Consider the following 27,144-nt stretch of genomic DNA (forward strand, 5'->3'; position numbering starts at 1 on the left):
AGCTACTTCACTTCATGCTCCAATATTTGTATCCACCCTCATGACACACATATATCTAGACATCTCAAAATAATCCTTTCAAAACCTTCTATGATGTCCAGTGTCTCCAATCATCTCGGTTCTACTCACTTGATAATTGCTAAACCATCTTTAAAGGAAACCTACCACCACGGATCTCCCTATTAAGGTACATTCGGTGGCAGCTTCTTCATATCTATAGTAGCATAGCCCTTTTAGGGCTAATCCTTTAGTTGCCAAAATCTTTTATCATTTTTAATGTCCCTAATTTGCAAATTTAGTAAATTTGCTCCACACCCCAGAGGATCTTTATTACATTTGCATGTAAGGGTCATTAAAAATTATAAAAGATTTGTGCAACTAAAGGATTAGCCCTAAAAAGTGCTACAAAAAAGTGCTACAAATAATTTGAAAATCTAACTTACTGTATATACTCGAGTATAAGCCAAGACCCCTAATTTTGACACAAAAAAACTGGAAAAACCTATTGACTCGTGTATAAGCCGAGGGTGGGAAATGCATTGGTTACAGCCTCCCAGTATATAGCCTACCAGCCCCCTAGAGTATATAGCCAGCCAGCCCCAAGGAGTATATAGCCAGCCAGCCCACTAGAGTATATAGCCAGCCAGCCTCTGTAGTATTTAGCCAGCCCCATCAAGTATATAGCTTGCCAGCCCACTCAAGTATATAGCCTGCCTGCCCCCTTGAGTATATAGCCTGTCTGCCTGCCCCCTTGAGTATATAGCCTGCCTGCCTTCTCGAATATATAGCCTGCCAGCCCCTCCCGGTCCGTCGCAGGCACCATGACGTCAGCCGCAAGCTGATATCATAGTGTGTGCCGATGCGGCTGACGTCACGAAGACTGTGACGGACCAGGACCCTATGTCGGAGCCGTAATGGATGCCGGGGAGTGTCAAAAGGTGAATTCACGTTTTGTTTTTTACCTTGACTCAAGTATAAGCCGAGTTAGGGTTTTTCAGCACAATTTTTGTGCTGAAAAACTAGGCTTATACTCGAGTATATATGGTAATAGGTAGATTTGTGGTGGTAGGTTTCCTTTAAAAAGGAACAAACTATGGCCCAATATATAGAAAATTTTGAGGTCTCGCAAGTTTTAGTTGCTTTAGATCTTTCAAGTCATCTTCAAATGTCCACCACCATTCTTGGTTTGTGCTAAGATGGTAATTTTGTTAAAGACTTTATTATTTGTAGGTAATTGTATTTTTTTTCACTGTTTTTCCACAGGAGTTGGGCACTGAATATTACATTGTTACTCCTCCTGAAGGATCGTCTAAAGAGTTTGCTATTATTGCAAAAGAACCTTCAACAGTGACCATATTTCCCACCGGGACTTTGAGCTATGCTGGAAAAACCTATGGCAAAGGAAAGTCATTTAAATTTACCCTCGAAAGCTATCAAGCCATCCAGTTTCAAAGTGATGATGATCTAAGCGGAACGAAAGTTCTGTCAAACAAAGCAGTTGCTGTCCTGAGTGGTCACACCTGCTCCCTGAAGTTTACCAAATGCAACCACGTCTATGAACAGCTGCAGCCGACTTTTATTTGGGGGACAACGTTCTTTATACCAACTGTATCCTTCCAGGCCAAGTATGATCTGGTATATGTCACAGCTGCCACTGATAACACCATAGTAAACTACCAAGCAGGATCCCTTCAAAAGAGTGAGGAACTAGATGCTGGAAATACCCTTGAACTACAACTCACATCGGATGCACCGTTATTCATCAATTCAACAGATGGCATCCAAGTCTTGTATTATAGCACCGGTGGCAACAAAGGAACCATCAGTTATGACACAGTTCTTATGACCGTTCCAGATCTGACCTCATTTTGTACTTCATATCAAGCTGTGGATCTGGATGATTTTAGTAATGAAGCCATTCTAGTAGCAAAGTCATCGGATCTGAAATCCATAACTGTCAACAAAGCTTCTCTCAATGGCGTCAACTGGAACCCAATCCAAGGAACCGTTTATTCTTGGGTAGAGTTCCCACTGACTTCAAGCTCTACTAAATATGTTTTTGAAAGCATCAACAGCCCCTTTAGCCTGAGTGTTTTTGGGATCTCCAACCTCAACGCATTTGGAGAGGTTGCAACTTGTCTTGGTGGTAGGTTGATGTAGAAGATAACGTAAGGAACGCTTTTCAATCTGCAGATTTTCTAATGTACCAATCTATATAGGGTTCTGTAACATAGAGTATTTTAATTTGTTTTATAGGTTCTTCCCGACCGTCATGTAGCCAAGTTACTTGCAGAAAGAAAGAAGTCTGTAAAATTGATCATGGTAAAGCCAAATGCCAAGGAATTGGAGAAGCCACGTGTTGGGCATGGGGAGACCCCCATTACCACACGTTTGATGGAAAGAACTATGATTTTCAAGGGACCTGTTCTTATACTATGTCCAAAACATGTGATCCCGACCTTCCATTCTTTAATATTGAGACTGTGAATGAAAACAGAGGTTCATCTCTTGTATCATATCTTAAATCAGTCAACATCCAGGTCTACAATTATACTATAACTGGTTTCAGGTCAGAATTTGGAGTAGTGAGGGTAAGTTCTTCACAAGTCACCATGTTTTGCATATTTGGCCAAATAAAGAAAGTTGTAGAGTTGAGATTTATGGAGGTCGATGAGAAAATATATTTTAGGCCTTCATCTCAAAAACGTTTTCCAAGGTGTTAAATGGAAAACAATGCCTCCTTTTGCTATCTTGAAAGGCAGCCTTTCTAACACCAAGTTAATTGTCAACCTCTTCATAAGGAGAACACCTACTGTCTGAACCTAGTCAAGAGCATCTCACACAGCCAATCCAGTTCCCTACACTGTACTGTGGAGACCCAACTAGGTCAAAACAGTGCTGTCTACAGTTGGCAGTCTGTTCCTTATGGAATAGATATGATGCATTGGCTTAATCCCACACCATAATTTTAGGCTTCTGGTAGGTCATACTTGGTGTTAAGGGGGCTGCCTTTCAAGGTAGCAAAAAGAGACATTGGGGCAGATTTACTTACCCGGTCCATTTGCGATCCAGCGGCGCATTCTGTGTGGAGGATTCGGGTCGATTCACTAAGGCAGTTCCTCCGACGTCCACCAGGTGTCGCTGCGGCGCTGAAGTTCATCGGAATGCACTGAAGTACACCAAGCCGGGCCGGGTGCAGGTAAGCGCGCATCCAGCGACACTTTTTTTTTAAATGCGGCGGTTTCTCCGAATCCGTTGGGTTTTCGTTCGGCCACGCCCCCCGTTTTTGTTGCGTGCACGCCGGCACCGATGCGCCACATCCCGATCTCATGCACCAAAAACCCAGGGCAATTCAGGGAAAATCGGCGCATGATGGAAAAATTTGGGTAACCCGCCGTAAAAACGCGATTCGGGCCCTTAGAAAAAATTTTTGCATACTTCCCAGAGGACAATGAAGCAATTGAAGAGGGTGACACATAAATGAGGCCATTTTTTTTCATCTGCAGAGATGGCGGGTGGTAGAGACTCCAGGGAAATGTCCTCCTCCTATTCTCAATCTATATTTCTGCCCTGATCACTCTCACTCCCAGATTTCACTTAATTTGCTATGTTATTCTTTTTTTTTTAATATTTCGTTAGGTAAATAACCAACAAGTTCAGCTTCCCCTTAAACTGAATAACGACAAGCTGATATTAACGCAAAGTGGAACCGCCCTCATTCTTCAGACCGATTTTAAGCTCAAAGTTCTCTATGACTGGAACATTCTCCTAAAAATCACTGTTCCCAGCAGTTATTACGATGCTGTATGTGGTCTGTGTGGAAATTACAATGAAAACTCAAGAGACGACCTTAACAGTGGAGGAGCAACTTTGACCCCCATAGAGTATGGAAAACTTTGGAAAGTTAAAGATTCCAGTGATACAACCTGCCATGATGACTGTAATGGAGAATGTGTAACGTGCACTAATGAGAACAAAAGACTCTATGGAAACAGTAATTTTTGCGGCATTCTAACCCAGAGCAGTGGACCTTTCAAAAGTTGCCGTGAAAAAGTTGATCCTAACATATATAAGGACAACTGCGTCTATGATATGTGCCTCAATGACGGTTACTATCAGATCTTGTGCCAGACATTAAAGGCCTACAGTGATGCATGTGCCAGGGAAGACCTATCAGTTGGTGAATGGAGAAATATCACAAATTGCCGTAAGTAGGAAATCAATGTATTCTTAATGTTGATTAGATGTTGTAGACACAACCAAGATAACTTTTCAGTAGATTAAGCCACAATTTTCACTATCACCGGTTGAATATCTTTATCTGTGTATGGGGACATCAAAAGTTTACCCCCTAACACATTGGGGCAGATTTATTTACCTGGTCAATTCGCGATCCCGCTGCGCGTTGTCCGACGTTTATTCGGAGCTTGCCGGGATTCACTAAGGTCGTGCGCCCGATATCCACTAGGTGTCGTTGCTGCGCAGGAGTTCACCTTCTTCGTCCCGGTGTATCTGAGTGCTATTCTTGCTTCACAATTTTTTTTAAAAATTCCAAGTTTTTTCCAAATCCATCAGGTTTTCCGACGGCCACGCCCCCAATTTCTGTCGCGTGAGCCAAAATCCCGAGGCAATTTGGCGCAAATTGGAAATATTCGGGAAACCCAATGAAAATGCGCGATTTGGACCCTTAGTAAATGAGCCCCATTATGACTTGTATGTATGGATGTATTAAGAGGACTCAAGAGCTGTGCCATCTTCATACATGGTGGGTGTTGGCTGCTTTATGCTGCAAACACAACCTCTAACTCCTGCAATCGCTGCCGGCACAGATCGTGGGTGTTAACTACTTACTTGCTGATGGCAAATCTAAAGTATTGTACTATATGGTAGGAATCATCAGATCCCCCCCCCCCCCAAGGGTTAAAGTATGTTTGGGGGTCTAAAAAGAAGTTAAAAAAAATAATACAAAATGTAAAAGAAAAATTCAAATCTCCCCCTTTCCCTAGAACTAAAATGTTAGGGTATCACCACATCCCAAAACTCACAATCTATCAACATATAAAAATGGTTATTCCGGACAGTGAACCCTATAACTTTTTCACCATTTTGCAACACATGAAACTTTAATAAAAAGGGCGCAGAAAGTTGTACAGTCCTCAAAACGGTAGCAATGATATCGTCCTCATGTGCAGCAGATCCCAAGTATGAAAAAGTTTTAAGCATCACAGTAGGGATAAAATTCTAAGAATTTTTGTACAAGAGGTTTAAATTTTTTAAAAACATAATAAAACCAAAAATTTGGTAATTTCACAATCACACTGAAGAAGGTATAAAGTAAAGTTGTTATTTGGAGTGCACAATGAAAGCCGTAAAATCTGTGTCCACAAAAAAATGGTGCAAATGAGTTTTTTCTACAATTTCATTGCATTGAAATTTTTTTCCATCTTGCCAGTAACCGGCATGGAATATGAAATGCTGTCACAAAGAAGTACAATTTGTTACACAGAAAACAAGCCCATATACAGCTTGGTCATTGAAAAATAAAAAATAAAAATTAGGGATTATAAATAAAGGGGAGTGAAAAATGAAAACAAAATAGAGCAAAAAAACTAAAATGGCCGATTCTTAAGAGGTTAAGGAAAGAAGAATCAGGCCGTTGAGTTCCTTTCTTTGAGAGGAGCTACACCTTCACCAAGTGCTTTATTCTGCCCATTCTGTTCTCCACTGTTCTCCGTGGTTCTCAGTTTTTAAGGAATAGTAAGAATATTCTTTCCATCTGTTTATCTTGGGATTTCAAGCTTGTACTTGCTATACAGAACAATATTTAAATTTGTTTTAATTAAAGGGGTTGTTCACTTTAAGCACATTAAGCAAATAATTGATATTATTTGTGTTATGCAAAGTTCTACAATTCTACAATATACTTTCTGTATCAATTCTTTACAGTTTTCTAAATCTCTGCTTGCTGTCATGCAACAGGAAGCTACATTCTTTACTTCCTGTAGATAAACACCAGTCCATGGTCATGTATCACAGAGTGTAATCAGAGCTGTGTGATGCTAACTAGCTATGCACCTGTGTGACATCACATGACCATGGACTACAGGAAGTAAATAATGAAGCTTCCTGTGGCGTGACAGCAAGCAGAGATATAGAAAACTGTAAAGAATTGATACATAAAGCGTATTGGAAATTTGTATGACCTTTCTTTACACACACAATATCAATTACTTTCTAGAATGTGCTTAAAATGGACAACCCCTTTAAAAATTGTCTCCTATTGATCTTACTATAAACAATTTTTTATCTGCAGCTATGGATTGTCCTGAAAACAGCACATATAAACAATGTGGAAGTGCTTGCCCAGCTACCTGCCTGGATCCAAAAGCCCCATCTAAATGCACAGAGCCTTGCATTGAAGTCTGTGAGTGTAATGAAGGATACGTGATGATTGAAGGAACATGTCAACCGAAGGAAAACTGTGGCTGCTTTTACCAAGGTCGTTCCATCAATCCAGGTAACTCCTTCTGGGATGACGTCAACTGTCAGAGAAAATGTTTCTGTAATGCAACCACTCGTAAGGTCGAATGCACCAAAACGAAGTGCGGAAATGGAGAAAAGTGTTCGATCAAGGATGGAATCCAAGATTGTTATCCAACCAAGTATGGCATCTGCTCAGCTTCAGGAGACCCTCACTATGTTAGCTTTGATGACCTCCATTACGATTTCCAGGGTGCTTGTCAGTATCTAATGGCAGGAGTGTGTAAGAAGAGGAATGATTTAGCTGACTTTGAAGTCATAGTTCGCAATGAAAATCAAGGAAATCTGCTTGTCTCTTATACCACTGGCGTTACGTTCAGGATATTTGGAACAGAAGTCCAAGTTCTAAGAGAATTACCAGGAGCAGTTTTGGTAAGTCCATACTTGGAGGGATATTTCTCAGATACTGTAGTTCTTACAAATCTAATAAAAAATTGAATATTGATAATTACATTGTTCTTATTTTAGGTCAATGGAATAAAGTCAATTCTTCCAGTAGTAATGAAACAAAAGATTGGTAATATTAACATCTTCCAGTCTGGTAGACAATGCATTATTCAGACTAACATTGGAATCCGTGTGGCATTCGACTGGGAAGCGCGAGTTGGAGTGACGCTCCCCTCGTCATACTCCGGTTCAGTGTGTGGCCTCTGTGGAAACTTCAATGGTGATTCTGCAGATGACTTCATTGATCGTGATAGTAAAATTCAGTCTAATATAACTTTGTTTGGACATAGCTGGAGAGAAGGTCCAAATGCTGACCAATGCAAAATTGTACCAGAAATTAATTGCACCAATCTTTTAAGGCTAGAATTTGACCAAAAGAAGAACCTAAAGGAGTGCGGCATGGTGCTGGACCCAAAGGGTCCTTTTAGAAACTGTCATTCTAAAATTAGTCCGTCAGACTACTTCAAAGACTGTGTTTATGATATATGTGCTTACGGTAAAAGACCAGACCTTATGTGTAGGCTACTGACCGGATATGCTGCCGCATGTCAAGACCTTGGAGTTGTCATCTATGAATGGAGATCAGACTGTCGTAAGTATTGACATGATCGATGGATGGTATCTGCAAAGCTAAATCAAAGTTAACTTACCTTCAACAATACCCTAGCAAAATTCATTGATAATATGGAGATCCCACCTACTCTACTCTGTACATATCCCTTTCATATTCTATCCTGATAGAAGTCCATATTGAAAGTCATTTCGTAGGCCAACTTCCACTGGACTTAAAGGGGTATTCCGGGAATATGAACGTCTGACACAAAAACCCATGATGATATAAATAAATGAGTACAACAATACTCAATATCATTTGTCACAAAACGGAGCTTAAATAGTTTGATTTTATGATTTACATAATTTTTTGCCTCTCTAAAGTAGGTGGAGTTATCACTAAGATGGCCGCCACTGGAAACTACAAGTCCCATGATCCTTTAGTTCTCAGTAACTCCTCCTCCCTCTTATGCTCTGCTCCCAGTGATGATGTAACAGGTTTTCTTGCTCTGTTACCATAGTAATGATGTGTAACTGCCATCACCACAACACTGGCCATACTGGATGCACTGCAACCAACTGACTACAGCCAAAGATAGCGGTGATCACATGACCTGCCCAGGCAGGTGCAGAACATGTGATGTGGACATGTGACCAGCGGCCATCTTCTGTTCTGTGTCTGATCCACAACGGACCGTGCGGAGGAAATTAACGGACTGATTAAAGGGCCAGTAGCATTTTAATTCTTCTGCTAATTCTAATTTGCTGCTAAGGGGAGCACAATTTTAAATAACAACTAATTACACATTAGCTTATATTTTGAGTACCCATTTGTATAAGAATTATGCTTATTCCTGGAACACCCCTTTAATGCCATATTGAAGCCTCTGTATGCCCTTAATTCCATTTGGGGCCACACATGGGAGAATACCACCATAATCCACCAGACACCATATGGCATTACACTTACAACATATAGACATAATCCACTCTTTCTATTGCACAATGCCTTGAAGGGGTTGTCCACTTTAAGTTCTAGATTTCTGCTTTCTGTCTTGCTGTAATGCAACATTGTTTACTTCCGGTAGATAAACACCGGTCCATGGTCATGTGATGTCACATAGGTGCACGGCTCGTTGTACCACACAACTCTGATTACACCGTGTGTTATAACGGACTGTGCACCTGTGTAACATCACATGGCCATTGACCGGTATTTGTCTACAGGAAGTAAATGATGAAGCTTCCTGTTGCATGACAGTAAGCAGAGATATTGACAACCATGAAGAATTGATACACAATGTATATTCATTACACAAACAATATCAATTATTTGCTGGAATGTCCTTAAATTGGGCATCCCCGTTAACAATATCTCTGTATTAATTCACTTATAATTCACAATATTCATTTATTACAACTATGTGCTTTATTTTCAGCTATGTCCTGCCCCTTAAACAGCAAATACAATGTCTGTGTCAGTGGCTGTCCTTCCACCTGCCTCTCCTTGTCAATGTCCACACAATGCAATGCCCTCTGCCGGGAAGGCTGTGAATGTGAGAAGGGCTATGTCCTCAGTGGTGCTGAGTGTGTTCCATTGTCCCAATGTGGATGTCTTTACAACTCCCAATATTATAAACCTGGAGACATCTTCTATCCTGAAAATACATGTGAGAACAAATGCACCTGCAATGGAGGGGTTGTCACCTGTGAGTCAACCTCTTGTGGTCTCTATGAAAAATGTAGCATCGTCAAGGGGGTACAGAGCTGCAATCCGGTCGGATACAACACCTGCTCAGCCATTGGAAGAACCTCCTTCAATACATTTGATAATTTTGGATATGATTTCAATGGAAACTGCTCTTACATATTGTCGCAGACCTGTTTGACTGAGGGGTCAAAGTTGACTCCTTATGTTATCCATATCAGGAACATAGACGGCTCCATTACCACCAGCAAGAAAGTAATTCTCGAAGTCTATAATTATACTGTCACCCTTTTACTGGGCAGTGAAAACAAAATTCTGGTAAGACCACTTTGTATTACGTAAATATGTAGTAGTGTAAGCTTAAATTCTAACTCAAGGGCTTACATGGCTACTTCCATCTGAAGAGTTTATGGCGTATTCGGAGTGACTTGTATTTGTGACTCTACTTGTACAGTAGTAGAAGTTTGTGATGTGTCTAATATATTCTCAAATTATGACATTTATGATCATTACCAGTTTACTTACTTCTTCTTCCCAGGTAAATGATATTCTTCGAAATATCCCATTTGAGCTGGAGGCCACTAGACTCAGGGCTGATTATCAGGGTGGAGGACTTGTCCTTAAAACTGACTTTGGTATGGTCATCACCTTAGATAATGCTGTTCATGTTACTGTGCCAGCAACCTATCACAAGCAAACATGTGGTCTGTGTGGAAACTACAATGATGACATTACAGATGAGCTAAAACCATATGGTAAAGATGCTGCTGGATTTGCAGAGTCTTGGAAGGAGCCAGAAGATTTTTGTACTACAGAAGATGTCTGCTCTGCCGAAAATCCAAACTGTGACTGTCCCAGAGCAGTAAGGAAGGTGCTTTCTGGTGAAGACTTCTGTGGCATTCTTAACTCTCCAAATGGCCCATTTGCAACCTGCCACCAAGCGATTGACCCTACACCCTACTTGAACAGCTGTGTTAAAACACTTTGTACAAAAACTGGAGAACTTTGTACCATCATCCAAGGCTATGCAAAGCTTTGCCAGGACGCTGGCGTTGTGATAAAACCATGGAGGACACAAAGCTTTTGTCGTAAGTACTAAATTATTTTAGTTATTGGGATAATAATGTTTTCAACTCCTTTAATATGAGTGAGAATTAATGCCCTGTCTAATGCCAGGACTAATTGAAAGCCCCTTTTTGGCTGGGGCAGGGGTAGAAAAAACAGTAGACAAAGTGTACATACCCCAGTTCCCCAAAAACTTTGGAGCTTCAAATATCCAACCTGTATTCGGCAAACCAAGGAATTCTCAAAATTCTCAAGGACTGGGTCAAGGGTGGCAAAACAACCCCCAAATTTTACTTTCTATGGTCCACGGTCCAGGTCGCAGTTCTAGCACTGTGCTGGTATTTCGGGTAGTTGGTACTTAAGCCATGCTGGGTGCAAGGCTGTCTAGGGACCTGTTACTGCCAATAAGTTTCAGAAGTGACATTCTTGTCCATGGAGACCGAATATTGGCTAAAATGGCTACTAAGGTGATAAAGATCAGAAATACTAGTGGGATTCAAGAATCAATAGCAGGATCAGTGTACATTGTTTTTAATTTTACCACTCCTGCCCTGGCCCCAAAGAATTTTTCTAGAATTCCTTGAAGATTTTTTTAAGAGTAAAGCCTTTAGGTCTAGACAAATGACTGGAACTACCTCACGTCTGATAACTGGTCCTCACCAGAATCGTATTGCAGCTCCATATAGTAGTAAAGTAATAAGATTTACAAAGTAGAGCACCATGATAGAGGGGTTCATGGAGAAAGGCTAAATGCTAAAAATAACTTGTGATTACAACAACCAGATACAATTTCTGATTTTATCAACTATGGTAAGGGTGAATGATAGAAGCTCCAAAGATGATTGAGGATGTGGATTGTTTAAACTATTTGACCTACCTACTGTATAGTGAATGTTGATGCCCATTGTCTAATATGTGTGTGTTTTGCTTTTCAGCATACACTTGCCCCCAGGAGCACAGTCACTATGAGCTTTGTGCAGATGTATGTTACTCTAGCTGCTCTTCCCTCTACGACATAACAATCTGCCCAACAACTTGCTCAGAGGGCTGCCAATGTGATACTGGATATTTCTTCCAAAATGGCCGGTGTGTGACCCCAGACTTGTGTGACCGGTGTATCCTAAACTCCACATTCTACAAGGTAAACAGACTAAAAATATCAGTTTCGTAGGGATTATTGATCATTTATTCTGATGGGATTATGTTTTGGGCTCCTGGCACCGTGTTGCTCTTGACCATCTCCATCTCTCCCGTCCCTTTTGCCTTCTACAATCTTTTTATCATCTATTCTTTTCTACTTCTTCCATTTTCTTTACTTCTTCTCCTTCCTATTCACCTCAATTTTTATTTATGTTATCCACCAATCACATTTGAAGATTGAGTCTACTGGCTTCCATTGTACCCCAGAAATAAAACATCATATCAATCATGTTTCTCTTAAAATATTTCATTTTTGATAAATTTCCTTACCGTGCTTTTTTTATTTCTTTTTTTTTTTATCAGTTTTTCTTTCTCCTTCATCAATTCTTCTCCTACAACTCCCGAATCCCTCTACCAAATGTTCTTTGATTCAGAGTTTCCTTAATCCTTAATCTCTTCTCCCTCTTCTCCATATTCTCCTTACTTGTTTTCATTCCCCATTACTTCTTCCAATACTTAATTCTAGGAACACTGTAAATAACGAATAGAAATTAATGTGTTGAGCTTTTTTTCTCCAACAGGTGAATGAAACCATCATCTCAGATGACTGCAGCCAGACTTGTACTTGTACTTCTAAACATTTGATGGTTTGCGATTCATACGGCTGTTCGTCTGACGAAATTTGCAAAGCCGTAGATGGAAAAGTCCAATGTATTAACAAAGGTCAGGTAACTTTTGGTTACATAACTGCCCATGTCTTTTATACATTTTCACTTATCAGTCACTTATAGATGTTTTTGATTTTTACAGATCCTTGCAAGTCAGTTACATGCAGAAACAAAGAGCACTGTGTGACCACTGATGGTAGTGTTGCAGTTTGCGTTCCTGACTATACAAGCTATTGCACTGTATGGGGTGATCCACACTTTAATACCTTTGATGGGTACAATTTTGACTTCCATGGTACCTGCACATATATTCTGGCTAAATATTTTGGTTCTGATACGACCTTGGAGTATTTCTATATTGAGGAGAAGAATGACAACAGAGGAAGTCCAACGTCTTCTTCTGTCAGACTGATAAATATCATTGTATACAACTTCAACATTTCTATCGTTAAAGATGAACCTGGACAAGTGCGAGTAAGTGCCCCATCACTTGTATAAATGATAGGCATGATACTATGACCACCCAATACATGGACTAATGCTGTTGTTGAAAAGTCTATGTGCTATACACTAGACCAGTGATGACCTACAATTTAAGTTTGGAGAACAAACAAGCATATCTTGTGCTGTATGTAACTTCTGGAAAAATCCATATTTGTAGTTCTAATAACAAAAAGTTCTCTTCCCTCAGTATTGCTGAGCAGTCACTGTGGTGGGTATAGTACATAAGCGGCAGGGTAAGATTTTGGTAGTCACTGGAATGGACTTTGCTCAAGCCATCTGCCACTGATAGGACATCCATGGGACACTGTCCTAGTGTTCCCAGCTGTGGTGGTGCAACTCCCCATGAAATTTAGTGTACAGTTAGGAGCTTTGGTTTCACTGCCTAAATTACTGCCTTCACTAATGCAGGAAGGACAGTTGCCACTTGTGGCATGCTCTCAGAAGAATAGTTGACCTGCCTCCAGAGGCTGTCTCAGGTGTTTTAGCAAAAACGTCTTCTTCCGACGCACATATCATGGGTTAGACTGACTCAATATGCAGCATTAACTCTTAAGTATATACTGTATATAAGGGGTTTCAAATAAGCTGTCTCATTACAACAAACCTTATATCAAGGCGGGGTTTGGATATCATGGAAGGATGCCCCACACTTGAGGATAATGTAAATGTAGAAAATGATCCCCTTTTAGGTCCCTATACTCGTTAATTCCATGACTTTTTTGCAATTTTTTTTTAGGTAAATGGTGAAATTACAAATCTCCCTTTCATTACCGACAAATTAACCATCACTCAAAGTGGACAATACGCAGTCCTTAAAACAGCATTTGGCCTGACGATGGAATATGATTATAACTGGCATGTAGAAATCACACTCCCTAGTAGCTATTATGCCACTGTTGGAGGTCTCTGCGGAAACTTTAACGGCAACCCCCGAGATGACAAATTATCTCCAGATAACAAACCACTGAATGTGATAACCAAGTGGGCACAGTCATGGAAAGTTTATGATGGTGATGACTTCTGCTGGGACACTTGTCATGGAAACTGTGCTGACTGCAATGAAACTCAAAAGTCCCTCTACGAAGAAGAGCAGTTCTGTGGTCTCCTAGAAGCTGAAGATGGACCTTTCAAAGCTTGCCACGACACTATCAGCACCAGTGTTTTCTTTGATAACTGTGTCAATGATTTGTGCCATCACGACGGGCTTGGCTTGTGTCAGGCTTTTGAAGCTTACATTGCAGCTTGTAGGAAAGAGGGAATACTCATCCCTGACTGGAGAAACACAACAGGATGTGGTAAGTTTTTTATTTGTCAAATTTTTATTTAGTGGATTCGTAAATTGGTTTAAGTTTCGCTGTGACGTGTATCATTCTTTTTAGATATGGGTTGCTCCGAAAACAGTCACTATGAATTCTGTGGCACTGCCTGCCAGGCCACATGCTTTGATAAGACATTTCCAGACAGATGCAAAGACCCATGCCGAGAGACCTGCCAGTGCAATGAAGGATATGTTTTCAGCGCTGGAAAATGTATTGATGTCACCACCTGTGGTTGCATCTTCAATGATCAATATTATAAGCCAAACCAAGAGTTCTGGAATGATGATAAGTGCAGTGTTCGATGTAAGTGTGACCCCTTACTTGGAATGGTAATATGCACAAGAACCCAATGCAAAGACACCGAAAGATGCATGGTGAGAGGTGGGGTCCGAGACTGCTATCCAGTAAGCTATTCCACTTGCATCAGCACGGGAGATCCCCACTACACAACATTTGATGGAAAAAAATTTGATTTTATGGGCACCTGTACCTATCAATTGACAGGATTATGTCCTCTAATGGATCCAAACCTCACCCCATTCCAAGTCAAAATTCAAAATGAAAGAAGAGGGAGCAGAACTGCTTCCTACACAAAGTCTCTGACTTTAGAAGTATACAATCAAACCATTACATTGACCAGGGATTACCCACAAAGAGTTTTGGTGAGTATTTTGTTGGAATATTTGTTTAGTTATACTTGTGTTGGAAGTTATTATAAGAAAAGACTATGCTGGCTGATATAACATGATGGGAATTGTAGGTTGAGTAACACAGTTCTAAACCAGTTGTCATTTTTTAAGAGAAAAAAAAACATTTAATAAAAAAAACGCAAGATACAATAATAAAATCAGGATGCGAAGCAATGCGGCATGTAGTGTGCCAGAGCTGCTGCGTTCCAGCGCCACTAGCAGGATTTAGAGTTCAGGGTTCCAGAAAACACAGGTAAAGCTGACATCAGCACAATCTGGTCAAGCAACAAGTATAATAATCTGCCCTGAGACACCTGTGGAGCAGCCTTATATGCAGACACAGGATATCACCTACAGCCAGGGGTGGATTAAGCCACTGGGTCCTGGACTGTATGAATATTATAGCCCCAACAAGTCTGGAATCACTTCCTAAATAAGATACTAGAATCAGCTTTTTGGAGAGTATAGGATGCACCCCTTCTGTCTGCATTCAATGTGCAGCTCCAGGACTTAAAAGGTCCTGAAATGGCTCTTGTGTACATGTGTATTGAGAGCATGAACAGATGTAGGAGGATTTCAAGTGTGAAGGTCCTTCTCAGTATAAAATTTGGTGGGTAGTTTGGGTGGGGATGGACCCCCTAAAAGGCTTAGGACCCGGGGTACTGTCCAAATGACCTATATTATAACCCACTACTGCCTACAGCAGATGACTGGCCAGAACTTCCATCACTCATTCCAGCAGTAACAGCCATGAGCACAACCAAGAACACTCAGCTTTCCAGAGATACTGGTGGCTCACAAGCCTGCCAGCAAAGGGTCATGGCACCATTACATCTTTGAATGTTGTACAGTAGTTTTGGAAGGGGCGAGAGACTTAACAGAGAGCCAGATAACTGATAGATAATAAATAACTACTTTTGTGCACTCTATGGCATCTATCCGCCGTACTTAATTCTCTCTCTCTTGAAATAAGTGGAGGAACATCTTTAATTTTTGTGTTTTTTTTTTCAGGTTAATGGAGTTGCCAAATTTTTACCTTTCTCCCTGGCATCCAACAAAATCAAGGCATTCATGAAAGGAGAACATGCATTTATTAGGACTGATTTCGAAGTTACTGTCAATTATAACTGGGACAATTATGGCCGAGTGATGGTGCCAAATACTTATGCAGAGAACCTCTGTGGCATTTGTGGAAACTACAACCAGGATCCTAGTGATGATTCGACCCCAGATGGCACTACAGATGATACAGGGAAGTTTGAAGAAAAGTATAGAGTTGCAAAAACAGCTGAATGTACAGCTGGGTGTGTAGGAGAGTGCCCCGGCTGCAAACCAGAGGATAACCTTAAATACTCGGGAGAGCAGTATTGTGGCATTATCAAGAAAGTAGATGGACCTTTCAGTCAATGCTATAACGTCATCGACCCTACACCATATTTTACTGACTGTGTGTATGATAGCTGTGTTTATGGTGGCCAGTTTTCTGCCGTCTGTGGAGCCATTGCTAGATATGTCTCTGAATGCCAAGAGAAAGGAGTCACCATAGAAGCATGGAGAAAATACACCATATGCGGTGAGTGATGTCCACATCTTTCACTGCTCAAACATGAAAAGAAAATGGCCCAGATATATCATTATGTCTGCACCAATATTTTGCACTAATAAGAAAATCTTTGGAGCATGCACATTTATTTATTAAGTGTTTGCGCAACTTTTGTGTCGTGGCTGCACTTTAGAAAACATGTACTTGAGGCTTTCTCTTTGTTTCCTGCTCTAGAATACTTTGTGTTCTAGAGATACTAGGAAATGCATTGCTTTAACAGAGCTTACTAATAGCCTACAAAGAATATTACTAAGCCAGATCTTCAATAAGAGTTCAGCTTATCCATATAATTTGTCACTGGTGATAAGTGCACTCAGGAGTGATTGGGTTGTCTGAACGTAGAACAAAGGTTGACTTTGAGTACCTGAACTCACACTTAAGTGAAGTTTCCCCCCCTCCACCTTGTTCATTTCTACCAAAATTAGTGTCAAATATTTGTGCTACATTTGTGCTGGTTTGTGCAGCAGGCTTTGTGTTTGTGCCGCTATCATTTTTTAGAAATTAATAAATGTTTCCAGAGGTCATATTTTGTTTGTGCTGCTTTTGATTTAAAAATAAAAATAGAAGTTTCCCAAGGTCATCAGAGGTCCTTGTAACTGGATAAACTGAAGCATGTGATCAGTCACATGCTTGTGACATCACTCCAGGTCTTTGATTTTTTTTTATATGCTTTACAATTTTGCAAATATCTTCAAAACAAAAGCAACACAAACAAAAATTTGAGCATCACAAGTGTAGCACAAACATTTGACACCACTTTTGTTTGATTCGGTCAATGTGTGTGTGTGTGGGGGGGGGCTTACTGACCTTTTGACCTTTACAATTGTGCTAATATCTTTAAAACAAAAGCGGCACAAACAAATATTAGAGCAGCACAAATATAGCACAATTCATTGCCACCAGTTTTGTTTGATTTGGGTAATGTAGGGGGGCTGGTTGATGGCTGATGACCTCTGGGAACTTTTAATAATATCTTTAAAATTATAGCGCCTCAAATGCTAATTTCTGCTGCACAAACCAGCACAAATGTAGCACAAATTTTTGACACCAATTTTGTTAGAAATGAACAAGGTGGGAGGCCAACTCCACTTAGATTGAACTCTCTGCTAAAAACCGTGATCGGTGGCATAATCAGGTAGCAAAAATGCTGAATGTACTGGACTATACAGTCAGAAAACTATATTTTTATTCAAATAAAATTAAAAAAAAAAAGTATAATATCCAGTTGAGTAGTAGAGATGCAGAAGCAAGGCTTTATTAGGTTGCACATAATAAAAAATATATATTCTTCTTTCAGCTCCAATCTGCCCTCTAAACAGCCATTATGAGCTATGTGGACCTGGATGTCACACCACATGTTCAAACCTCAACTCTCCATCTGACTGCCAGAAGAGCTGCACAGAAGGATGCTATTGTGACAGCGGCTTTGTGCTCAGTGGAGACACTTGTGTCTCCATTTCCCAATGTGGGTGTGACTACAAGGATGCATATTATCAAAAAGGAGAAATATTCTATCCAGGTAACCAGTGCAATGAGCAGTGCCAGTGTACTGACAATGGAGTAGTTGCATGCCAAGCAGTACCATGTGACCCCAATGAAGAGTGTAAGGTAGTTGATGGAATCCTTGGTTGCCACTCTAAGAAAATAGGCACTTGTCTAATGGCTGGAAACAGCCACTTCATAACATATGATGGTTTCAACTACAACCTCCATGGCTCATGTTCCTTCACCTTGACCGAGGTCTGCCAAGAAAGCTTGGAACTGGGCAACTTTTCAATCATGGCTGAAGGTGGAAGTTTTGGAAAAAGCAACATTGTCGGGACACGCGCAGTGATAGTTAATGTGCACGGATATACCATTATCATGAATCGAGAGACACAATGGACAGTATCGGTGAGTGATTGGGTGGATGGAACATATTTCTACTGTAGTGGCAGAATTGAACAAGGGTTCTTAAGGAATCCACTTATCGCCTAAATCAATATTCCTTGCTAAAGTATTTTCTAGTTGTATAATAATATTTTTTGCACATTCATTTATAGGTTAATAATGAAATCCACAACTTGCCACTCATTCTGGAGGATGGTAAAGTCGAAATCAACCAAGAAGGTTCCAGTATTGTCCTTCAGACTGATTTTGAGGTGATTGTCCACTACGATACCATTAACTCTGTTCACGTCGCAGTTCCTTCTGCCTACCAGAGTGCACTGTGTGGAGCATGTGGTGACTTCAATGGTCACTCTGATGATGACCTACGTCTGCCATCTGGTCAACTGTCTGCAAACCCTGAGGAGTTTGTGGCTTCTTGGAGGATCAATGACGATGGTAACGACTGTAGCTGTAAAGAGAATTGCAAGGCTTGTGATAATTTGCGATCCGCCATTTTCCGCCGAGATGAGGCCTGTGGACTATTGCTGAAGGAAGATGGGCCATTTGCCGACTGTTATGGATTAGTCAACGTGACTGAGTATTTTAACCAATGTTTGTTTGACATGTGTGCAAGCGATGGCCAAGCAGAGATCCTATGTCACAGCCTCCAGACTTATGCTTCAGCGTGCCAGGCTGCTGGGGCCAATATTAAATCATGGAGGTCATCCGATTTCTGCAGTAAGTATCTCTATAACTTCTCACATGTGTTTTAAGTTATTCATGGAAGTCCAAAAAGACCACCATGGATGCATGGTGTATTGTCATTGTCACACTTTGTCCCGTAGGATTGCCGTGTCCAGTGAACAGTCATTATGAGTTATGTGCTCACACCTGTGATGTTTCCTGTTCTGGGATCTCCATACCTGGCTCTTGCACTCAGAAATGCACAGAAGGCTGTGAATGTGACGCTGGATATCTTTTTGATGGAAATCGTTGTGTCCCTATGGAAAAATGTGGATGCTATTACAATGGAAGATACTATGATGTAAGTCCAAGAAATGATAGCTTTCGTGTGGTGCTATATGCTTTGTTACAATGGTCCAAAGCCAGTGCATGGAATTACCCTGAAGCTTCTTAAAACTATGTAAAGAATTAATCAGAAAACTACAATTACCCTATGTATTAGCTATGGGATAGTTGTAGAGCTTCCCTATAAAACTACTATGAAAGAAGTATTATGGATCCATGACAAAGAGGTTCGACGTGTTTCGAGTTTCGTATAGTGCCCGATGATAAATCCAGGTAATAAACAAGAGAATGGGGCACATTTACTAACCCAGCCGAGGAGTTCATCCAAAGTGCATTGTTCTGACGCAATTCACTAAGATTGTGTGCCCGATATCCTGCATGTGACGCTTCCCCGCTCAGGTCCCACAGAGTTCACCATCTGCTTCCTGGAGTATGTAAGTGCATTGGATGCAACACAATTTAAAAGTTAAATCCTGCACTGGGTCCGAATCAGTCGGAATCATCTGATGGCACGCCCCCCCCCCCAATTTCTGTCGCATGAAAGTCGGTGCATCTGCGCTAAAATCTGATCGCATTCGACACAATCCCCTGCAAAATTCCTGTCCCAGTGGCGCAAATCCATAAAACGTTGGGAAGTCTGTTGAAAATGCGATCCGCGAACCCTTATTAAATAAGCCCCAATGTATCCTGAAAGGTCCGTTACCTTTATATTTATATGACCACTTGGCATCAGCGTATACCAATTTCATTAAACAAATTTGGTAGCCATACTGAGACATTTTACATGAGAGTCCATGTGCTCTAATAACAATTCTTCTCTCTTTCTCATTAGCTCGAAGATACCATTGTGTCCTCTGACTGTCTCCAGCAGTGTACATGTCAAGTTGGTGGCATTGTTGAGTGCACCGTGTTTAATTGCTCAGTTGCTGAATATTGTGGTCTTAAGGAAGGAAAACAAGGCTGCTTCAAAAAGCGTGGCACGTGTACGCTGAGCTCTATGGGCAAGCTGATCTCATTCGACAACTTATCCGGGTCTATCGCCCCAGAAAACACCTTTGATCTGGTCTCTGTTTGCAACTCTGATGATGAGAGTTGGTTCCGAATTGTTGTAATAACTCAGAACTGCAACAATGGCGATGGTTCCTACATCTCTGCTGTTCACATCTACTTCCCAGAATTCTCAGTTGCTATAAGCCCAAGTGGACAGGCCTGGGTAAGAAGATTTTGAATTACTAAATAGACATGTTTTTATTTGATGTCTACGGTTGGGAATTGGTATCTTCTAGAACAAATATACTGGTTTGTCTTTAACCCCACCCGGTGTTGGGTACCTGAAAGTAATGCTTGATGCTAAGGGGGCTGCCTTAACAGGTAGCTAAGAGGCAATGTTTTTCTAATCCCATCCTGGAAAATATATTTGAATATTTCCTAATACACCCCGGTGGAGCATCAATGGCAGTAAGTGCCGACCTTACTGTAAGGTGATCTTTATTGGCAAAGTCTCCATAAGTTGAGCACTTTCTTCCCAGACTTTGATGTTTAGATGAATGCAGTTAAACTTGGATGACTCCATGCATCCCTTTCCCTCAACAGTAAATTCATCCATACAACATAAGTGTGTACAACATATTTTTTTACAAATTTTGGGTTGCCCAAAAAAAGTCCCCAATTTCAGGTCCATTTTCTCATACAACACTCTTGACCTGATATGAAGTAAATATTACATATAATTGTGGTAATCCCACAATATGGTAGTAAGAGAACTGCCTTTGGTTGCTTTTTACGCCTCAAGTGATTATTGCTTTGACAGATATTTAATGTTTTAGCCATAGTTCCCAAGAATAATATTAACTAATTGATTAACTAATAATTTGTTACTACAGCGAAATGGCCGGATGGTGCATCTTCCCCATACATCTGGAGCTTTGACTATAGAGTCGAACCTGGAAGGATTCCAAATAAGAAGAGGTGAATACCTGGAGTTAACACTGAGTCACAATGAAGACTTGTCTATCAATGTGCACCAGAAATTCTTCGGGTCCCTCTGTGGGGCTTGTGGAAACTTTAACAATAATATATTGGATGATCTTAAGATTTTGGGAAGAAAAATCAACTACAGCTTCTCAGACTTCATTGTCGCTTGGCGGGCCCAAGACTTTACGAGATGGTAAGAAACAATTTATTCGGCTAAGTAAGCTATCGACAAGTTATGATCAACCAAAATTTTACTAACCTATTAAGCTATAATAATGAGCCACTTACCAGGAACAATTACTAGTAGTGATGAGCAAACCCAAACACTTCGAGTCAATAGAATAAGAACCCGGACCTCAGCATCAATCACGGCAGCTATCCATTAGATACTGTAGGCAATGCTGCCCGCAACATGTACATGCCAGCATCCTGTGCGCTACGCCATTTTCTAGAGGATCGCAGCCAACATGGAAGCAATTTTGTCTCGAACTATACAGTTTTGACTTAAGAACAAACCTATGGACCCTATCTTGTATGTAACCTGCCTGTATATCACACTCTTATATTTATTCACTGGCTCATTGTAACGAATCCTATGTAAAAATGCCATATGGTACAATACAGCAGTATTGGAGTGGATGGTAGTAACAATCAGACCCCCTAGGATTAAAGTACCAAAGAAGGTTTAAGAAATATTAAAAAAAAAATTATAATAAAATATAGAAAAAACAAATCACCCCCATTTACCAAGAACTGATATAAAACTAAATCAAAAGTAAAAATGACAAACATGTCAGGTATCACTGTGTCCCAAAATGCCTGGTTTATCAAAATATAAAACCGGTTATTGCCGGTTGGTGAACCACATAATGGAAAAAAGCTCCTAAATGAAAAGTGATCTAAAGGTTGCATAGTTTTCAAAATGGTATCAATGAAAACGTCAGCTCACCTTGCAAAAAAAAAATGACTCCTCAAACAGCTCCGTACACCATGTTGTGAAAAATTTATAAGGGTCAGAAGAGGGCGAAATATATATATATTTTTACACATTGGGGCACATTTACTAAGAACAGTCTGTAGTATGTGCAGTTTCCTGTGTAGTGTGCAGGGGGCGCTAGATTCAGGATTTCCGGTGCAGTTTCTTCATGGATCTGGCGTCCCTGCACTACCCCTACAGAGTGCACTACTTTTTTTGGTGCACCTTTAACATGGGGAGTGCAACACAATTCTGTGGGACTTTGCATGTTGAATCTGGCGCACGGTCCAACTGATCACTGGAACGCCCCCTAATTTGCGTCACATGATGCCAAGTGCAGCTGCACATAAAAGGATCATAAATGAGGTGCAGACAATTCCTAAATACCTGTGCAAGCGGTTTGCACATAAATGAACATGCAAAATGGGACAGAAAACTGGTGCAAAGAGCTTAGTAAATGTGCTCCATTGTTTTAATTTGTGAAAATGTATTAAACATAATAAAACCTATAAAATTTAGTATCGCCATGGTCATACCGAAACAAAGAATAAAGAAGACGTATCAATTGGAGGGCCCAGTGAAAGCCTTAAAAACTGAGCCCACACGAAAATGACACAAATATGTTTTTTCACCAATCAATTTTACCACATTTGGATTTTTTTTCCAGCTTCCCAGTACACGGTACAGAATATTAAATAACGTTTAAAATTTGTTATGCAGAAAATAAGCCCTCACACAGATCTGTACATGGAAAAAATGAGACAGTTCTGGATTTTTGAAGCTGTTGAGGGAAAAAGTAACAAGGAAAAAATGTTTCGTCCTTAAGGGATTAAACTTAGGCAGGACCCAAGAAGCAGCAAAATGATTGACGATCAGGACTCTGCATTATGATGTAGAGGGTGGATACTCATCATAATCGTGCGGAAATAAAACAGGTTGACTATTGTAGACATTGGAGCACATGCATCATTGTATTTCTGCCGTCTCTTATTTAATTTTTTTTTTTATAGTTTGAGTTTGCTGATTTTTTGATCTTTTGCAACTTTTTGGAACAAGTATGGAAGTGTGGGTTAGTTGTACATCGATTTCTGCATAAAATGTCTTTAAGTTGCCCAAAATAATGCTTTGCCTCGGTTTTGTTGCAGTGTCCCATGTGAAGGAGAAGAAAACGATGAGGGCAATTTCTCTGGATTCCCATCATATTGCAGAAAATTGTAAAACTTTGCGATGACCACTCATGAATGGTGGCAAAAATGTAAATGTCAATATTTTCAAATCTTTGTTTTTGATGCATCAAAGGTGAATCAGTAAATGAGCAATATCATTACAGCTGCCCTCCAGCGTTATGTACATGTTGTTGTCTCTCTGACTTTGCCAATAAATGGATAATATCCACTCATTTTATATATACTCCTTTACTTTGTAGCATCTTTCAAATCTTTACATTTGTTTTACATTTTTAGACTGCAAAAATATCCATAGTTTACTTACTTTCAAGGCTTCAGTGTTGTCTGTACCGCAACCACAAGTAGCTATCATAAGCCGATGACTTCTTTAGGGAGACGAGAACAGGAGCCAGAGCCGGGGATCGTCTAAAGCAGTGGTGGCGAACCTATGGCAAGGGTGCCAGAGGTGGCACTCAGAGCCCTCTCTGTGGGCACCCAGTTCACATTGCCCCAACCAGACACGACTCAAAGAATTGACCTGGTGCTCTCTGCAGTATTTTAAAGCAACACATCCTTGGCTTCTTCAGATTGTAGAAAGAGTGAGAAGATCCCGACAGGGGCAGTTTATCCATGGAGGTTCTTCTTCTGTGGTAGAGCAGAGAGCTATAAGTTACTGCTTAAATTGCCGTGTTGGCACTTTGCAATAAATAAATGGGTTTTAGTTGCGATTTTGGCACTTGGTCTCGAAAAGGTTTGCCATCACTGGTCTAAAGGGACAAAAGGAGCCTCCTTAACTTCCCTTCTCCACACCCAAGGGCATAATGGGGAGGCCGGGCCCCATAGAAGACTTCTTAATAGGGCCCCTCTTCCCCCTCCAAATATATATATATATATATATATATATATATATATATATATATAACTCAAATATATATGTTTACTCACATATTTATACACTCTAAGGCTACATTCATACGAACGTATGGGGGAGGTATATACGGCCCCCATACACCAAAATGGCCTCATGGCGCTGTATTGGAGCAGTACGGTGTAGCATCATACTATTCCGCAGCCCGTAGAAAAAAAGGGAAATATCTTTCAATTAAATACAGCGTCGGGCCCTATGTTACTCTATGGAGAGGGTGGGGGGTGGGCAGCGCTCTCACCCTCCTACTCTCCCCGGCACCAATGCCCATGTCACAATCACGCGATGTATGCCCGCCGTACCATAGTACGGCAGGCATACATCGTGTGATTGTAGCCTTACACACATACATACATACATATATGCAATTATAATACTTTCTCGGTAGGGAAGTAGATGGCATGAAGATAAGAGATGCCTAATCCTGTTGTTGTGCTTTTGCCTCTCTCTATCCCTACATTTCTTATCTCAGCTGCCGTCTCTACACGATGCTGTGTACTGTGGAAGATGTGTAATGTTACATATATACAAATTATGGCCAGATCCTGGGGCCCTCTGACACTGCAGACCCCATAGTAGCAGTTATGGCTTCTACTCCCGTAGTTACGCCCCTGACCACCATTATTTCTCAATCCTTCCTATACAGTCAAGTCCCCCATGTCTCTTCATGCTGACAAACTGTATCCCTATGACCACTTCTTCCACCTGGTCTTGAACTCACCTTCCCCTTTACCTCTCCGCTGCCTTCTCTTCTTTCACTTCTCTTCTGGGTTAATACACAGCTGTATTGCCAGCTCAGTGATTACTGTATGTCATCACAACGCCTCGCCTATAGCACCTGCCTATAACCTGTGAACTATCATGACTCAAACTTTGCAGGTTACTAAGTAGTTCCACGTTGTGCAGGGCATGACGTATCATTGTACACTGCGCAGCCCAGATGTATCCCCCATGTGAGTAAAAAATATTGTACATATATGTTTTTGGGTATGTATCCTGCAGGAATTGATGCTGGAGAAAAGCAATTAACCCCTTCACACTCACTGATGGATATATCCATTAGTGAGCTACAAAGGGTGTATGAAGAGGGCTCACGTGTCAGGCGGCAGATGTGAGCGCCCTAGGGGGAGCGGCATGTTCCCATGTTTGTGAGTGATTCGGCCCAAATCACCTCACAAAAAAATCAACTGCGTCTGTGGCTTTAAGGCCACCGATTCCAGGGGGCCAACAGCACTTGTACTGCTCACTGCTGCTTATCTGGGCTGCATAGGGGACAGGTGATGGCTGTAGGGGATGGTGGCGCCATGGAAGGCACGTGTAATACAGCCTGGTAGAGGAGCAGTAAAGTGACATGGGCAGGGGCCATGTGCTGGGTGATGAGGGAGTGAGCCTCCAGCCTCAGGCTCCAGGAGATGAGCGAGCCATGTGCTGGAGCTGGTCTTCTACACGGAGCTTGTCAGACCTCCAGAGTGGCAGCTTCTGTGTAAGCACTGGTTCCTCTGCCTGCACTGGGAAGAGAACCAGGTGTGGAGGAGCCTGTGCCGGAGTAGGATCAGCGAGGATGCCCTGCACACAGACCTGCTCTGCTCACATACAAGGTGAAGGTAAGAGCCTTCAGCTCCAACTGAAGCTCCTGAAGCATAGAGGGGGTAGTTTTTCCCTTGTTCTGCCCCTCTTTTCCAGGGCCTGGATAAAGTTGTATTCCTTCAGGAGTCAGGTCTCCCTCTGTTTTGCATGACATGCTGAGAGCTGTAGTCCTGCAGGAACCAGTCCATCCCCTATGCCCCAGAACATGCTGGTAGTTGTAATCCAACATAAGACAGGCCTCTCCCTCCTCCAGGACATGCTGGTAGTTGTAATCCAGCATGAGACAGGCCTCTCCCTCCTCCAGGACATGCTGGTAGTTGTAATCCTGCATGAACTAGATCTCCCCAGATCTCCCCTTCACACCTCCTCTCCTCTAGGCTGACACTTGTTGTCCTGCAGGGCTCCCTGTTCTTTCCTTTCCTTCAGAGCTGGGAGTTGCAGCCCTAAGTTGTCCAGGCATGCTAATTGCTGGCGCCAGCCATGGATGACTGTATATACTAACGCTAGCTCTCCTTTATGTAATAGTATGTCATGGAGCACCAAGGGTTTTACTCTCTTAGCGTTCTTTCTTGGAGACTGTATATAATTATTCTATAGGAGCTGTAGTGTTTCTAATGAGTTCACTGCAAAGGGGCCCCTATTTTTAGGGGCGCCATGTAGAGTCGTGCTGTATAGAGCTGAAGATGTTTGACTTGATGTTGTGAATTCAGCAGAGAAAAACCATGGTCGGGAGGAATCGTAAAGAAGCCCCCTTCCTGATGGAGCAGATCATCACCTGTATGATACTAGATAATAATCACTAACGTCCGTGTTGACTACTAGTGTGTGAGGTAGCATCATCATCATTATTTTTACAAAATATAAAAGATCTAATAAAAAGTGATCAAAAGGCCGTGCAGTCCCCAAAATGGTAGCATTGAAAATGTCTTCTCATCCTGCAAAAAAAAAGACACCCAACACAGCTCCGTACACGGAAGTATGAAAAAGTTATTAGCATCAGAAGACAGCAAAGTGAGAAGGAGGTTTTAATTTTTGTATGAAAACATTATCAAACCTGAAACTTTGGTATCCCTGTGGCAGGGGTTTAAATGTTGCGCCACCACTTCTCCTCCTCCTTCTTCCAGGGCTGTTCCTGCAGAAGTGACGCTGAAAGTGTGCTTTCAGCAATAGTACTTGTATCTCAAAGATGCAAGTACTATTGTTAGTAATATTCAGCGGAGCATTCTGGGAAGACGTGCCCACACTTTAAACCACCATTGGTGAGGGGTCTTCAAAGAAGCAAAGTAGTGGGGGCCCCAGGGCACACGTTCCAGGAGCCTCTCCCATGATCTGGCCCTGTGCATCTAAACGCAAAGTACTATTGTTAGTAATAGTTAGCGGAGA

At 41.3% G+C, this 27,144-nt stretch overlaps 1 protein-coding gene and 1 long non-coding RNA gene across 2 annotated transcripts in view; one reads left to right on the forward strand and one right to left on the reverse strand.

Moving 5' to 3' along the window:
• The window catches only part of LOC140134643 (IgGFc-binding protein-like), a 36,891-nt gene extending 13,444 nt beyond the window's left edge, over positions 1-23,447 (forward strand). Inside the window, exons 4-22 of the mRNA XM_072155108.1 lie at positions 1,264-2,146; positions 2,257-2,591; positions 3,640-4,207; positions 6,314-6,912; positions 7,009-7,579; positions 8,979-9,565; positions 9,786-10,335; positions 11,248-11,453; positions 12,034-12,175; positions 12,263-12,594; positions 13,361-13,919; positions 14,004-14,605; positions 15,644-16,205; positions 17,533-18,128; positions 18,278-18,842; positions 18,950-19,149; positions 19,966-20,346; positions 21,017-21,300; positions 23,229-23,447. Coding sequence (XP_072011209.1) covers positions 1,264-2,146; positions 2,257-2,591; positions 3,640-4,207; positions 6,314-6,912; positions 7,009-7,579; positions 8,979-9,565; positions 9,786-10,335; positions 11,248-11,453; positions 12,034-12,175; positions 12,263-12,594; positions 13,361-13,919; positions 14,004-14,605; positions 15,644-16,205; positions 17,533-18,128; positions 18,278-18,842; positions 18,950-19,149; positions 19,966-20,346; positions 21,017-21,300; positions 23,229-23,301 — 8,595 coding nt within the window. The 3' untranslated portion in view covers positions 23,302-23,447. The remainder of the gene's footprint in view (positions 1-1,263; positions 2,147-2,256; positions 2,592-3,639; positions 4,208-6,313; positions 6,913-7,008; positions 7,580-8,978; positions 9,566-9,785; positions 10,336-11,247; positions 11,454-12,033; positions 12,176-12,262; positions 12,595-13,360; positions 13,920-14,003; positions 14,606-15,643; positions 16,206-17,532; positions 18,129-18,277; positions 18,843-18,949; positions 19,150-19,965; positions 20,347-21,016; positions 21,301-23,228) is intronic.
• The window catches only part of LOC140134644 (uncharacterized), a 28,589-nt gene extending 3,609 nt beyond the window's left edge, over positions 1-24,980 (reverse strand). The window contains exons 1-2 of the long non-coding RNA XR_011856366.1: positions 24,896-24,980; positions 23,575-23,894 (exon numbers count right to left, since the gene is read on the reverse strand). This is a non-coding gene — a long non-coding RNA (uncharacterized lncRNA). The remainder of the gene's footprint in view (positions 1-23,574; positions 23,895-24,895) is intronic.
• Positions 24,981-27,144: the final 2,164 nt, after the last annotated feature.

This window comes from Engystomops pustulosus, chromosome 6, assembly GCF_040894005.1.
Source record: "Engystomops pustulosus chromosome 6, aEngPut4.maternal, whole genome shotgun sequence".
NCBI classification, from domain to species: Eukaryota; Metazoa; Chordata; class Amphibia; order Anura; family Leptodactylidae; genus Engystomops; species Engystomops pustulosus.